General features: G+C 40.7%; 2 protein-coding genes across 3 annotated transcripts; one reads left to right on the top strand and one right to left on the bottom strand.

The window, feature by feature from the left end:
- Nucleotides 1-2,222: 2,222 nt before the first annotated feature.
- Nucleotides 2,223-7,467, top strand: pdcd2 (programmed cell death 2). Of its 2 annotated transcripts, none has more exons than XM_085399464.1 (8): nt 2,223-2,510; nt 3,200-3,308; nt 3,437-3,493; nt 3,887-4,075; nt 4,586-4,750; nt 6,497-6,597; nt 6,675-6,788; nt 6,894-7,467. In XM_085399464.1, exons 1-8 carry the CDS (start codon nt 2,331-2,333, stop codon nt 7,071-7,073), a joined length of 1,095 nt encoding a protein of 364 aa, XP_085255590.1. In that variant the 5' UTR covers nt 2,223-2,330; the 3' UTR covers nt 7,074-7,467. The 2 variants fall into 2 exon arrangements, with proteins under 2 accessions (XP_085255590.1, XP_085255519.1); XM_085399393.1 differs by having other exon boundaries at nt 2,224-2,510; nt 4,583-4,750; nt 6,894-7,466.
- A 973-nt stretch (nt 7,468-8,440) lies between these two features.
- On the bottom strand, nt 8,441-15,599 carry tbp (TATA box binding protein). The gene is made up of 9 exons (XM_085399572.1): nt 15,481-15,599; nt 14,855-15,065; nt 13,075-13,252; nt 12,771-12,939; nt 12,506-12,593; nt 11,184-11,275; nt 10,892-11,059; nt 10,677-10,771; nt 8,441-9,954 (listed from the first exon to the last, which is right to left on the bottom strand). Exons 2-9 carry the CDS (start codon nt 14,906-14,908, stop codon nt 9,875-9,877), a joined length of 924 nt encoding a protein of 307 aa, XP_085255698.1. The 5' UTR covers nt 14,909-15,065; nt 15,481-15,599; the 3' UTR covers nt 8,441-9,874.
- Nucleotides 15,600-15,604: the final 5 nt, after the last annotated feature.

Here is a 15,604-nt window from a genome sequence, read left to right as displayed (position 1 = left end):
ACAGTGCGTGGATGAAGGGCCAGACACAACATTGATTCATCCCTTGTATTCTGTTGTTTTTATGCTTGCCTGACTCATAGGGAAGTGTTAAGTAGCTTAACAAAAACTTTGAAAGACCCCCAGAAAACCCAGAGAACTGTGTCTTAAGAACATGGATGGGATTTTTTTTTCTTTTTTCCCCCCCCCTCTGCCTCTTGCTTTATTAGCCTTACTTATTAGCCTTGCTATTCCAGCCTTATGACAGCTGAAATAGCCTCCTAGCATAAGATAAGATAAGATAAGATAAGATAACCTTTATTAGTCCCACACGTGGGAAATTTGTTTTGTCACAGCAGGAAGTGGACAGTGCAAAAGTTATGAGGCAAAAATTAGAATACAATAAGAATAAATACAGTACACAACTGTACAGAATAGAATAAAATAAAATACTATATACAGTAGAATAAAATAAAATAAATATACAATAAGATAAAAATAGAATACAAATACAAATACTATATACAACTGAGTAAAAATACAACGATGACAGAAAGGATTATTGCACTTAGTATTATTGCATATGTATGGATGTGTGTGCTTGATCAGTTAAAGTCTTTATTATGGAGTCTGACAGCAGTGGGGAGGAAAGACCTGCGAAATCTCTCCGTCCCACACCGTGGGTGCCGCAGTCTCCCACTGAAGGAGCTGCTCAGTGCTGTCACAGTCTGCTGCATGGGGTGGGAGATGTTGTCCATCAGGGATGACAGCTTAGCCGCCGTTCTCCTGTCACTCACCACCTCCACTGGGTCCAGAGGGCATCCTAGAACAGAGCTGGCCCTTCGGATCACCCTGTTCAGTCTCTTCCTGTCCCCAGCAGAGATGCTGCCGCCCCAGCAGACCACGCCATAAAAGATAGCAGAAGCCACAACAGAGTCATAGAAGGTCTTCAGGAGTGGGCCCTCCACTCCAAACGACCTGAGTCTCCACAGCAGGTACAGCCTGCTCTGCCCTTTCCTGTAGAGGGCGTCTGAGTTATGAGTCCAGTCCAGTCTGTTGTTCAGATGAACACCAAGGTACCTGTAGCTGTCCACAGCCTCAATGTCCATACCTTGGATGTTCAGTGGTTGCAGTGGAGAATGCTTGTGCCTGCGGAAGTCTACCACCAGTTCCTTGGTTTTACTGGCGTTGATCTGGAGGTAGTTCAGCTGGCACCAGTCCACAAAGTCTTGGGTCAGACCTCTGTACTCCTTGTCGTCCCCATCAGTGATGAGGCCGACTATTGCAGAGTCATCAGAGAACTTCTGCAGGAAGCACTGGGTGGAATTGTGGGAGAAGTCTGCAGTGTAGATGGTGAAGAGGAACGGAGCCAGAACCGTTCCCTGTGGGGCCCCCGTACTGCAGACGACCCTGTCCGACACACAGCCCTGAGTCCTCACATACTGTGGTCGGTCGGTGAGGTAGTCCAGGATCCAGGTAGTGAGGTGATGGTCCACTCCAGAGTTCACCAGCTTGTCCTTTAGAACCGAGGGAAGAATGGTGTTGAAGGCACTGGAGAAATCAAAGAACATGATTCTCACAGTGCTTCCAGCGGTCTCCAGGTGAGCGAGGGGACGATGTAGGAGGTGAATGACGGCATCATCCGCTCCAATGCCAGGCTGGTAGGCAAACTGAAGTGGGTCCAGTGATGAGCTTATTAGGCGCCGAAGCTGAGCCAGGACCAACCGCTCCAGGGTCTTCATCAGGTGGGATGTCAGAGCCACCGGCCTGTAGCTGTTGAGGTCCTTGGGGCGTGAAGTCTTTGGCACTGGTACAACACAGGAGGTTTTCCAGAGCTGTGAGCTGTAGTCCCTCCAATTCCAATTTAAAGCAAAATATAAATATTGAGGGGAGCCTCGGGAAAGAAAAATAGAGCTATATCACGTTATAACGTGAAAAGTACAATATAAATATTATAATGTACGAACGTTATAATTATGTATATTGTAATAACGTGAAATTATATTATTCAAACGTGACTTTTTGTAAAACTTTTTAGACTACAGGTGTGACATTTGCGCCATCTGGTGGACACAACAAAATACAACTAAAGTTAAACTTATTAAAACATATTAAAACTCTACTTGTAGAATAGCAGTCAAACGTGTTAATTCAAGCCACCAAGCACTATCATATATTTATGAGTATTTACCAACAGAGTGACAGTTTCGAGGCCCACGGAACAAAAGTCTGGGCTGTGTTTCCTCACGGACGAGTTTCAGAACTGTAGCAGCATGTGTTTTGGTTGTGAGATGTAGAAGACGCTCCGTTAGTAAGGGTTAGAGTCTGTTCGTTAAATATTCTGTAATACCAGTATGTCCTCGGCGGAGGTAGTTCTGGGTTTCCTGGAGGATGCGGAGCCGTGGCGGCTTCGGTCTCCTCAGTTCCCGAGTAAAGTCGGAGGGAAGCCGGCGTGGCTCAGCCAGAGAGGCCTGCCCTCTCTGCCCGGACTGGAGTGTGAGATATGCCGTCTGCCTATGGTTTTCCTGCTGCAGGTGAATCTCCAGGAGCCATGTTATCCTACTTCATAAAAATATTTACTTCACTGTACTGTACTGTGGTATAGAGAGATGTGCTGACAGTATAATATAAAGACTGAAATAACTTTTAGACTACAGTTTTGGTGTCCTGTATAAAGAGTTAAACAGTAAACTTAAAGAAGTCCAGACGCTTTTCTTTGCAAGCTCCTTTGACTACGATGACCTGGATGACTGAGAACCTTCACAGACAAACAGTAAACATATTAACACAACATTTTTAGCAGCATAAACACAAAGAAAGGAAAGTGGCACACATATCAAACATTTGTATTTTATAAGCCTCCTAAAAAGGTACATACTGAAATATATCCTTAATAAATTAGAATCCCCCAAAATATATTTAATTGCATGGTTTAGGTACTAGACCTTCATTAGCCGGCTGGTTATTGATATATATTCTGATATAAGAATCTGAACATATTACCCAGGTGGTGTACAATGTGTGAGTATTTTTCAACTTTAATTAAGTACTTTTTACAAGCCTGATCTCTCTCTCTCTCTCACACACACACACACACCCACCCACCCTATACCTAAGTGCACACATACTCAAATCTGGGTCAACTCCAATTTAACTTCTGCATCCCACCTCAGCCTTATTCACTATAAATAAATAAATACTAGATTTACCTGACTTGTTGCAGGTGTATGCACCAATATCCGGTCAGGACAGAAGTTTTCACCGAACGCTCTTTCTCTTCTGCTGCAAAACTCCAGAGTGCTACACGCGAAATGACAGCCGCTGCATGAAAGGTAGTTCTTCACTGTTTGATGTCTGTCACTTCCCAGGGGTGATGTTGTGAGATGTTGTCTGATTCTACTAATTTTTCTCAATAGATTTTGCAGTATTTCTTAAAAAGCTGTGTTTTCCTTCATGCCAGTTTTCAGAAACCAGTTACAGAGGAGGAACGAGTTCTACCCCTATGACCCTCCAGCAGGTTTGTGAATTTTTGCTGCCTAACTCTTAATGAAGTATTCAAGATTCAATTTCTGAGTATTTGTAGAAGAATATGGTGGTGGTAGCATCATACTCTGGGACTGTTTTGTTGTTAGTAGTGCTGGTGGTTCCACAAAGTGGATGAAATAATGAAGGAATGGAATACCAGTTTAACCACTTTGTCACACTTGGATGTTCCTTCCAGCTACCAAAAGTTTCTGGTTGAGGTGCAATTTGCTAAAGAACATTTAACAAAATATACAGAGTGTGTATGTATATATTTGAACCTTATACTATACTTTTCACCCTGTGTGGAGTATAAAAATGTGTATGTATGTGAACCTTTGACCAAAACTGTATATCAACAAATATAAAATTATCATCTTCCCTTTAGAGGATGAACCACCCTGTGATGCTGAGGAGGGCCAGAGTGTGTTGCCCGTTTCGGGAGTTAAACTGTGTTGGGTATGCGGATGCCCCGGTAACAAAGCCTGCTCTCGGTGCCACACTGTGACCTACTGTGGAAAACACCACCAGACCCACCACTGGAAACAATCTCACAAGAAGGAGTGTTGCAGCCAAGGTGTGTGTGGGGGATATTTACTGGAGCTGCAAAAATCGTAATCACATTTTTTCAGTGTTGAGTTTAATGATTGTGTTCATTAAACCTTCCAAAGAAGAAATCTGGTTCTGAAATTTTAATAGATGAATACATAAAATGAATTTAGAGTAAAAAAAAAATGAAAGGAGTGAATTTGGATTTTTATAAAGAGGCAAAAGTAAAGAAAGGTGATGAGTTCAAAATCATAAAACAGCACAATAAACCTTTTATTAATTGATGGAAGCTAAGGTTGTAATTGAAAATAATATTTGAGTAATTTCACAGCCCTCGGTACATTTAGATTAATTGGTGATTGTAAAATGGGTGTTAGCCCTTTAGTGGGCAGCCGATCTGATCCAGAGTGTATCTATATTTAGAAAAGCGATGGATAAAAAGAGAAGTGGTCCATAATCCTTTTCCCTGAGTTAAGAGAATTATGACCGTCATTTCTCATCACTAGAAAGACTAAACTTGTCCGTCTCTGTCTAGAAGGGTCTCCTGTTACACCCTCCCCGCTCCTCTTTCCTGAGACTGAGCTGGTCACTGAGCCAGAGGAGGAGGAGAAAGATGTCAAAGAGGCTGAAGGAGAACAAGAAGAAGAGGACGGTGGAGGGATCATTACTCAGAGGAGTGTGGATTGTCCCGCCTTGGCAGAATGTAAGGTTAAAGGTTAAAGTTTTTCTCAGTTTTCAATTGAAAAGTGAACTTTTATGTAGAAAAGTCCAGTCTTAGTGATGTATACAGTGGGGCAAAAAAGTATTTAGTCAGCCACCGATTGTGCAAGTTCCCCCACTTAAAATGATGACAGAGGTCAGTAATTTGCACCAGAGGTACACTTCAACTGTGAGAGACAGAATGTGAAAAAAAAAAAATCCATGAATCCACATGGTAGGATTTGTAAAGAATTTATTCGTAAATCAAGGTGGAAAATAAGTATTTGGTCAATAACAAAAATACAACTCAATACTTTGTAACATAACCTTTGTTGGCAATAACAGAGGTCAAACGTTTACTATAGGTCTTTACCAGGTTTGCACACACAGTAGCTGGTATTTTGGCCCATTCCTCCATGCAGATCTTCTCGAGAGCAGTGATGTTTTGGGGCTGTCGCCGAGCAACACGGACTTTCAACTCCCGCCACAGATTTTCTATGGGGTTGAGGTCTGGAGACTGGCTAGGCCACTCCAGGACTTTCAAATGCTTCTTACGGAGCCACTCCTTTGTTGCCCGGGCGGTGTGTTTTGGATCATTGTCATGTTGGAAGACCCAGCCTCGTTTCATCTTCAAAGTTCTCACTGATGGAAGGAGGTTTTGGCTCAAAATCTCACGATACATGGCCCCATTCATTCTGTCCTTAACACGGATCAGTCGTCCTGTCCCCTTGGCAGAAAAACAGCCCCATAGCATGATGTTTCCACCCCCATGCTTCACAGTAGGTATGGTGTTCTTGGGATGCAACTCAGTATTCTTCTTCCTCCAAACACGACGAGTTGAGTTTATACCAAAAAGTTCTACTTTGGTTTCATCTGACCACATGACATTCTCCCAATCCTCTGCTGTATCATCCATGTGCTCTCTGGCAAACTTCAGACGGGCCTGGACATGCACTGGCTTCAGCAGCGGAACACGTCTGGCACTGCGGGATTTGATTCCCTGCCGTTGTAGCGTGTTACTGATGGTGACCTTTGTTACTTTGGTCCCAGCTCTCTGCAGGTCATTCACCAGGTCCCCCCGTGTGGTTCTGGGATCTTTGCTCACCGTTCTCATGATCATTTTGACCCCACGGGATGAGATCTTGCGTGGAGCCCCAGATCGAGGGAGATTATCAGTGGTCTTGTATGTCTTCCATTTTCTGATGATTGCTCCCACAGTTGATTTTTTCACACCAAGCTGCTTGCCTATTGTAGATTCACTCTTCCCAGTCTGGTGCAGGTCTACAATACTTTTCCTGGTGTCCTTCGAAAGCTCTTTGGTCTTGGCCATGGCGGAGTTTGGAGTCTGACTGTTTGAGGCTGTGGACAGGTGTCTTTTATACAGATGATGAGTTCAAACAGGTGCCATTCATACAGGTAACGAGTGGGGGACAGAAAAGCTTCTTACAGAAGACGTTACAGGTCTGTGAGAGCCAGAGATTTTCCTTGTTTGAGGTGACCAAATACTTATTTTCCACCCTAATTTACGAATAAATTCTTTACAAATCCTACCATGTGAATTCATGGATTTTTTTTTCACATTCTGTCTCTCACAGTTGAAGTGTACCTCTGGTGCAAATTACTGACCTCTGTCATCATTTTAAGTGGGGGAACTTGCACAATCGGTGGCTGACTAAATACTTTTTTGCCCCACTGTATATTTATTTCATTATAATTTATAACCAATCCTGACCCTTCTGTTCTCTATCAGCCCTGGCAGAGAGCGACCTGGACGAGATGGCAATGCACGAGACTGAAGACAGTAAAGTGTTCCAGAGGTTTAAGAAGAAGATCGCACCTGAACCTCACCAGGTAGAAAATAGAAGAGCTGAAAAGATCCAGACGGTTGTTTTCTTCTGTCCATATCTCACAGTGTTTGTCATTTCTAGGTGATACGTTACAGTCGAGGGGGCTCTCCCTTGTGGGTCTCCTCTCAGCACATCCCTTCAGATGAGGATATCCCACCATGCACCTGTGGTGCCAAGAGGACGTTTGAGTTCCAGGTAATCGACCTGCTGATCTGTTGAAGACCTGCTCGGGTCTTTAATCTTTCGCTAATGGTTGATTTATTCACAAGTTTGTGCTGTTGCTATCCTGTGTGCGTGTAGGTGATGCCGCAGCTGTTAAACAGTCTAAGCGTGGACTCGACTGGAGCTAGCATTGACTGGGGGACTGCGGCTGTCTACACGTGCTCTGCCAGCTGTGAACGCAGCGACCAGTACTGCCCCGAGTTCATCTGGAAGCAGGACTTCAGCTCAGATCAACACACGCAGACTGAACGAAGATGATGGGCGTCCCTTGTTTCATGCATAGCAGGAAAAGCACAGGTGGTGCTGATTTCATTAATATGTTTAGGCGACTCCGCTTCAGTGTGTTCGTTCACCCACGTGGCTTGGTGGGACACCTGATGTTGACATATCCAAATGTTTCACCTGAACTTGTCATTCAGTCAAAAAGCTGCGTGGTGCTGCAGGTAAGAGCTGACTACTTATGCTGACTGAGCTAATCACATGGGAGTAATGCTGCCTCTCCCTATTAAATGGACTGGAGATTTAACTAATCATAAACTTTGTGCAAACATAAACATCAGTGTAAAATGCCATCTCCAAATGTATAAACGACGTGTGTGCAAAAAGACGTGTGTTGCATCATTAAAAACAAATTTAGCAAAACAATGTTTAAAGAAACATCTGGATTTTTCCACTAATCACCTCACAGCGGCTCACCAGCGTCCACCCACACAGTTTAATAACCACAGCAATAAGTCACCAATTGAGACAAATTCTGACATTTACCAGCAAGACTCACCTCAAGTTACTGACTACGTCTTTCAAACTCTATTCATAGTTCAGGTTAAGTATCTTAGCCAGAACATTTAAGTAATTAAAATGTATTCAGATACAGAAAACCGAATGTTTTAATGAACGAGTCTGATAAAGGGCTGCACAGGAAAAACACATCAAATACTTGATACCAGCTACAGTATGCTATGATGCATGCTCCTTTACTGCTATATAATATGAAACAAGGATGAAGCCACTGCCAAACCTGTTTACAGCTGTGGATTTAACCTAAAATTAGTACCATATTATCCTAGTAAGAGCTCTTCCCTCTCAAACTGCTGGCTCATTTGTGGTTCCTAGAATTTCCAAAAGTAAAATGGGAGGCAGAGCCTTCAGTTATCAGACGCCTCTGTGGAACCAGCTCCCAGGTTGGGAATCAGGAAACCCTCTCTAGAATTAAAACTTTTAAAGTTTACTTACTTTTATTTTTTCATGTCTATTTAAGTGCTATTTATGACACTATGTTTGCACTGAAGCACCGCAGCAATTTCCTAATGTTGTAAACCTGCTCAACATTTGGCAATAAACCCCTTTCTGATTCTGATTCTGCTATAGTCCGAGGCCCCTCCCTGAGCCTGGTTCTGCCAGAGGTTTCTTCCTGTTAAAAGGAAGTTTTCCTTTCCCACCATCACCAAGTGCTTCCTCATAGTAAGTCATGATTGTTGCTTTTGTATTTTTAATATTGTAGGGTGCTTAGCTTGCAATATTAAAGCACTTTGAGGTGACATAAATAACATTGAATTCAAAACACAGGGGGTTAACCAAACAAAAACGGTGCTTAATCCAACAGAAGACCCAGATCCAACAAAGGAGTCCGTATGTACAAGTTTATTAACGCACTGAGAAGTACATTAACAGTTTAAGAAGCATGTAGATGCGACAGGTTCCTGATTGATTTCCATACATACAGTTGATAAAAGTGGCTTAACTGAACATGTGAACCAAACGATCTGCCAATCAAATATTCTGAACCGGTTAAGAACTACATGTTAACACTGGTGTGAAGGATGTGCCCAGCTGAACCTGCATGAGATACACAAGCACATCAAAACGTGACCAGAATTAAAACACATTTAAACGGCTTTTTTCCCCAGCTGTGTGTCTGAGCACAGTTCACTAGTAACCAGGACAGAGTCATATTTTTCTGTTTGTAAAACGTACCTAAAAAAAACTTTTAAATATAGGTTTGATTAGCCAAAAACAAATTATTAAAATTAAAAATATTAAAAATATGCAGCAACGTGATGCATATTTTACCTGCCATCAATCACTAGATGTAAATTCAGGATTAGGTTGGCAGCCGCTTCTTGTACTCAAAGCTAATAGCGTCTTTCTTGCAGGTCACATTTCAATCCTGGCTAAACTTAAATGCCAGTGATCTTACAAACACGCTGTCCTGTTAGTCAAAGAAACAAAAAGAATATCTGCAGAGCAGCATCTCCTTCAAGGTCGGAATCACTTATTTACAGTAGAAAAAATATTTCTATATGTACATACACATGAAAGTTTGAGCATTAAAACACTTCTTTCAAAAATTACAACATGTTATCTGCTCCAGAGAAAATTTTAGACCGACTCCAAACTATTAAAGAATTAAGCAGGATTGCAACAGGAAACCAAACTGATGAACTACTCAACTTCAGCTGTAGGATTTGGATCAGTTTAGTTCAACTTTAAGTGTTTCAAACTTTAAGAGAATTCACTGTCAATAACTGCTGAACTTACCGGCCTTAAATTTAGAAAGAAATCTACCTTTGCAAAGTAGGCGAGTTCGGTTTTGAAGTCTCTCTCTCTGATTTGGGGCTTACAGAGCTGATTATGTCAAAATAAAATATGAGCAATTAATAAAAACCAGAAGTAGAAAACTAACTGCAAAAAAACAAAAAATAAAATAAAACAGTCCAGGACTGCCCCTTTTCTAATTAGCAGTTTTTACACTTTCTTACAATCTTATGTACAATCGAAAGAGGACTTAAAATGTGTATGAAATAAACTGACTTTTAAATATAGAAACTTGTGAGATCATAACACAGAAAAGACAATCCTTAAAACCCTGCTTTTAAGATAACATGAAATACTGTAGGGACAAAAAGTAAAAGTGAGGGAATCACTTCATTGTAGCACATCTCTTACAGAGGTCCACATGAAGAGGTCAGCGTAAGGCTGATGCTTGATGTGAAGCTTAAAAAAGAAAAAACAATGTTTGAAACAGGGTTGTGGGGATGATAAAAGAAGAGATGCAGGGTCTATGTTGTCTTCCGAAAGCCTTTGAGGATGGGGTATATGTTTTCAAAAGCGTCGTAGATCTCTCCTCTCACTTTGGCACCTTAAACAAAAACAGGGAGTACAGTAAGTTACAAAAGTTAATTCACAACAATCATTAACAGAGTTTGAAAACTGAATTTAAAATGTTTGCACCCTCACAGAATAACGTCCTCACTATGCACTGTGGCACTTTAACTGTTGTTTGTTTATTATAGATTTATTGTATTATTTTTATCCCGATCCACTTTAAAACAATTTCCTGTTACGAAATAAAAAAAAAAAAGCATCTATTGATCAACGTTTAGTACTATTATAGTTTTATATAGTTTTATTATAGATTCATTGACTCATGGGTTCAAGGAGGTTATTTGAAGATATTTTGTTAATTTGATTTTCGCCAACTACACAAATCAACTGACTGGAACTCCCTCAAACTTTATCATTTACGACTGGAGAAGCTATTAAATCAAATCCTTTCTGTCTCTCCGACAGTCAGTATATCATTCGACTGTGCAGAGATTCTGTGTGAAACATTTTCCCAACTACAAAATGTCCAGTTCAGTATCAACTTTAAATGTATCATCAACTCCATGTTTAATTCTTGGACTCGCGATTTCTTTTGTATGGCTCATACATCAAAATAATTTATCTTATTTACGATGAGTGGCAAGGACATGAGGACATTTAGAAAACAAGACTAACAAACTTTAACTTCTCCTCCTGTGTTTAATACACACAAAAGAGAAATGTTTTGTTTTTTAAGCAGACAGGATGGGCTCTTACCTGTGAGTACAACTTTCCCAGACACAAAGATGAGCAGGACAATTCGGGGTTTGATCATTCTGTAAATGAGTCCTGGAAACAGCTCCGGCTCGTAGCTGCAAAACACAAGTCGGTTATTTTAGTCCTTAAAAAGCAAAGAGTACAAAATCATTAACAATCATTTTTAATTTTGCAATTCACATGCTTTCAGTCATTTTAAAACAAACAAAAACTACCTGCTAAACTGCTGATGTGTGAGGACCAATCCCTCCAGCCGAATGGGGAACTTCACATCACAGCTGCCCACCATGTTCTGAATCTTGAAGTCCAGGAACTTGGCGGGAAAACCGAGCTTCTGCACAACACGCGCATATTTTCTGGCTGCTAACCTCGACTGCTCCTCACTAGAAAGATAAATGTCATCGAGAGCCCAGGGGAGCAGTCAAATATTAGTAAAGTAAAGCAGAAAGACTTTCCCCCCCTTTTTTGTAAAAAAAATAAAATAAAAAAATTTAACTGTAATCTGACCTCTTGGCTCCTGTGCAGACCATCTTTCCAGAGCTGAAGATCAGAGCAGTGGTCCTGGGCTCTCGTATTCTCATGATGACAGCAGCAAAACGCTAATGAATGGAGACAGCGAGGCTGACCATTATTACACACGTTACTTTTAAAATACAATAATTTCTGCTTGAATTTGATCCAAGCTGGGATTTTAATTCTATATAGATATTTGAGTTCGGTAGAGGAGACATGTTTAAATATTTATTTTTTAAAAGTGAGTTAAACAGGGGGCTGAAGAAGGAAAGATGTTGAGACTAGAGCTGTGTGCAACTAGTCGACTACAAGAATAAACAAGAACACAAGTCTGTTAACGTGTTTTTTCAGTTTCAAAAGCAGTTTAACTCTCCTCCCACCAGCCATCTCTTACAGCTCTTCTAGAGGTGGTGGCTGACGCAGAAGAAGGCATCCCTGCTTAGACTGCCGCCCCTGAGTCCCACACCCAGATCACAGGCAGAAAATGAACGCTATGGACAGCTGGATGGATTTACAACACCAGATAACCATTAGTTGTAATATGTAATGACATCACTTTCTGCAATATCTCTATGTGATGAGAAGTTGTAAACAGGGTGGAAATTAGGTAGCTGACAGCTGTGTGTAGTAGTGCAAATCTACACGACCAATCATTGTGCAACAAAATGTACCTAACTGTTTCAGCTGGATCTTAAAAACCCACAGAATATATATATATATATATATATATATATATATAAAGACAGCACACCCTGTCTCTTTTGACCAATTTAGACTAATCAGCTGATGAGAGTTTCTCTCTCTGGTTTATTATCTAGTACAGTGGATTCCAGAGTGTGCGTCGAAGTAATAACAGAAATTCAGTTTGTAATCACTCACAAGTATTTATAGTTACATATTTGTATTAATGAATTTAATTATATAAAAATGAATTAAAAACTGGAAATATGAGGTAGTTCATTTGTTATATTAATCATTACACTGACCTTAATTTACTCCTCTTGTACTGAAGTTTGTGTCACTTTGCATATGATTGGGTAGCATTAGCAATTTATAGCCAATGGCCTGTGTTGTTTAAGTTTTTGAATACAATTATCAAGGAAATACGCCACTCTGTCTTTTATTTTGATTAGAGTGGATATTTAAGATTTGGGCCCTGTCAGAATTCCTGGTTTTCAAGTGGGCCACAGCACTCTTGACTTTAGGCCTTTCTAGTAAATTAATTACCAGGAACATCCACAATTTGTAATTTGTAGCCTGCAGCCAGTAAAGTCACATCAGTAAGCTGTAGAGCAATAAAAAGCCAAGAGCCTCACCTTTGGGTTGTACTCTGCATTTCTGGCTCTCAGGGCAATGGTCTTCAAATCCAGTTTACAGCCTAAGTTTACAGTAGATACTATATTTCTAAAAGTGAAGGGGAGAAAAGAACAAGAGAAAACAACTGAGTGAAGGACATACAAACAATTAAAAATTTCATTCCCTTAAAGTACAATTTGGTTCAATATATGTGCAGGAATTTCTTTCCTTTTAAAGCAGTTATCACCAAAAATGGGGGTGGGTGGGATGAGATGTGAAACATACTGTAGCTGCGGTACTATGCCAGAGGTTTCTGAAGAAGGGGTGGCCGGCGTGATGGGGGTCATGGGGGTCAGCGGGGTGGTAAAGAGGGGGGTGTTTCCTGGCAGTGCAGTTGTGGTCGAGCCTCCCACTGCCTGGGAGTGGAAAAGTTGAGGGGTCTGCCCTGATGTCCCTGCGAAGGGGGAAAAAAAAAAAAAAAAGGTGGTTATTTATGTGTAACCGGAGATTAACTTCCACCACGGCTAAATAAAACCAAGATTTCTCATAATAAATGTGGAAGATAAAAAAATGACAGCTTGTGGAGTACCTGAGCTGGCCTGTTGTGCCTGTTGTTGTGCCTGTTGCTGCTGTTGCTGAGCCTGCTGTTGCCTCTGCTGTTCCTCCAGTATTGACAAACTGTTGGTGTTCTGCACTGGCTGGGGTGTCAGACCAGAGCCATATGGCATCATGGGGCTGAAGAGCGGCATGCCTGGAGTCATGGCTCCCTGCATGGGGATAAAGCAAAAAGAAGGGCGTAATGAAGCAGAAACTAACTAGAGATATAAGACAGTTCCCTCAGTGTTAGTATTCTTGTTTTTAGGTCTGATTCTTCTCTTTACACAAATAAAACGAAAAATCTAAATGACAGCAGTCTCTCCACGGACTTTAAACCCATGAAGAATATGTCGGTTCTGTTGGAAGTACAGCCATTTCTGACCAGTGAAAGAACAGAAAAGATCACAACTGTGACAGCTCAAGGTGTCTTTTTTTCATGAAATAAAGACGTAACTTTAGAAATAAATCATACTTAGTAAGGTTGGATGATATGTAAAATTTTCCAAACGACAATCGTCGGCCCGATAAATAACGATATACAATATATTCACGCAGGTGCAGGCTTTTTGATGTAATGTAATCTGATTTGCGCATTTAGAATTTATATGTTTTGTTTGGAGGGAATAGTTCACCTTCTTTTCTTGTTTGTTTCAGTATTATTACAGCTACTTTTTGGATTATTAGCCAGTATCTCCGTTTCCCTCCCCACCATTGTGTGTGGGGTTTTTTTTAATTTTTTAAAAATATGATTGTTGTTTTTTTCTTCTGAACATAGGCTACTGCCTTTTTCTATTATGAGTTTGAGTTAAATTATTTTTTCCGTTGACTGCTTGTCTTAGCTTTAACCAACATCATTAGCAAACTTACTCATAGGCAAATAAATAAATAAATCATTCCTGTAAAAATGATCGGTGAAAGGCTCAGCCTATCGTCAATAGTCAATATATTGTCCAATCACCCAACCTTAATATTTAATAACACATAAGATGATTTAAGGGGTGTTGACACAGGGAGGAAATTACTCATCATCCATCACTTTGTCGCTAATGGTTCATCACTGGAAAGCAGGCTCCAGTTGCATAAGTAACATACATTCATCAGCAGTATCCCTCATTCTCATTGGGAGTCACTTCAATCAGTCACCTCAAATTTGAGAAACGTAAAACTTTGTGTCCACCCACTTTGCATCACCAACACCTATTTCACCCTGTATCGATTTAAGTCTTTGAATATCCCTGATTGTATATGGTCTTAGGTCATCACAGTAATTCACTTCCTGCAGGGAATGGCTCTAGACCTCTTCCCTTCACCACTGATTTTCAATCCAGTTCTTGTGTAATTTGTTGTAGCATTTCCCCCTCCAGTTTCCCTTTCTTAAGAAAGGCTTCTTGACCATAATTGTTCCACTAAGACCATTTCTGATGAGGCTTCAGTATACAGCAGATGTATGAATGAAGTGAAGCACAAGACACAACACTGGTACATGCCTTGAATTAGGTACCTTTTTAATGCTTTAATGACTCATACGTCATTTTAAGTGGTTTAACAAACAAAAAAAGATTTCTATGAAAACAGGGACTGAACTGAAAATGTGGAGAAAAGCACCCATTTTAAGAACTTTAGAAAGCCTGAAGAACTATTGTTTAAGACCACTTCAAAAATAGAAGAAAACGTGGCTCCTTGGATGCATAAATATAAAGAAACAACGGATGGCTAAATCTGTGACTTAATTTTCAAAAAGTCTTAATGATGAAACACAAAGCCCATGTTACCTGAGGGGAAGCCACCAGCCCTTGGAAGGCTGGTATGCTGTTGTTCTGGTCCATCCCTTTAGATTCCCACGTTACTTCACTGCCACCCAGTAGAAGGCAGTAAAAGCGTGATAACTAACCCAGCAGGGCTCTTTAAACCTCCAGCCTACAATGTCAAACACCAGACGCAAACACTGCACTCTTCTTTTTACCCCTGGCAGTAGTGTCTTGGCTGAAAAGATGACAAGAAGCACACTTTACTCAGATAAAACTCAAACAAAGTGGCGTAAACAACATGCAAATGAATGAAACCAAAATCGTGCAGCAGCAAGCGGTGGCGCGAACTCATTTAAATAACTTTAACCTTTTCTAACATTACTTTAACTCTCTCGTTCATATCTTGCCCAGTACATGAGGTGTCCTTTAACCAGTTAAGCGTGCAAAATGCCGCTAATAAAGTTGCCAAACATTCCTCGCACAAAATGAAACGTGTAAGCACACGGGCTAGCTGAAGTTAGCATTAGCAAATTTAGCAATCATGAATCTGCAAGCTAAACGTTTAAAAATTTCGGATTTATGCGGTAAAAACAACTGCAAATAACTCGAAAATCTGTCCGCATGAACCAGAAAATCATTCTTTAGCTTACAATCAAGATGTCGCTGTTAAAATCAACACACGAACAGCATAAATTCAGCTCTAGCTCCGTAACTACCCCGGACTTGTTCTTGGGCGCTCACGACCTACTTCCGGAAGCTTCTTCTTCTTCCGTC

Source organism: Rhamphochromis longiceps, linkage group LG1, assembly GCF_057381845.1.
Source record: "Rhamphochromis longiceps isolate RC_006_pf linkage group LG1, R_longiceps_female_GT1.1, whole genome shotgun sequence".
Taxonomy (NCBI): domain Eukaryota; kingdom Metazoa; phylum Chordata; class Actinopteri; order Cichliformes; family Cichlidae; genus Rhamphochromis; species Rhamphochromis longiceps.
This window is presented reverse-complemented; position numbering and strand designations above follow the sequence as displayed.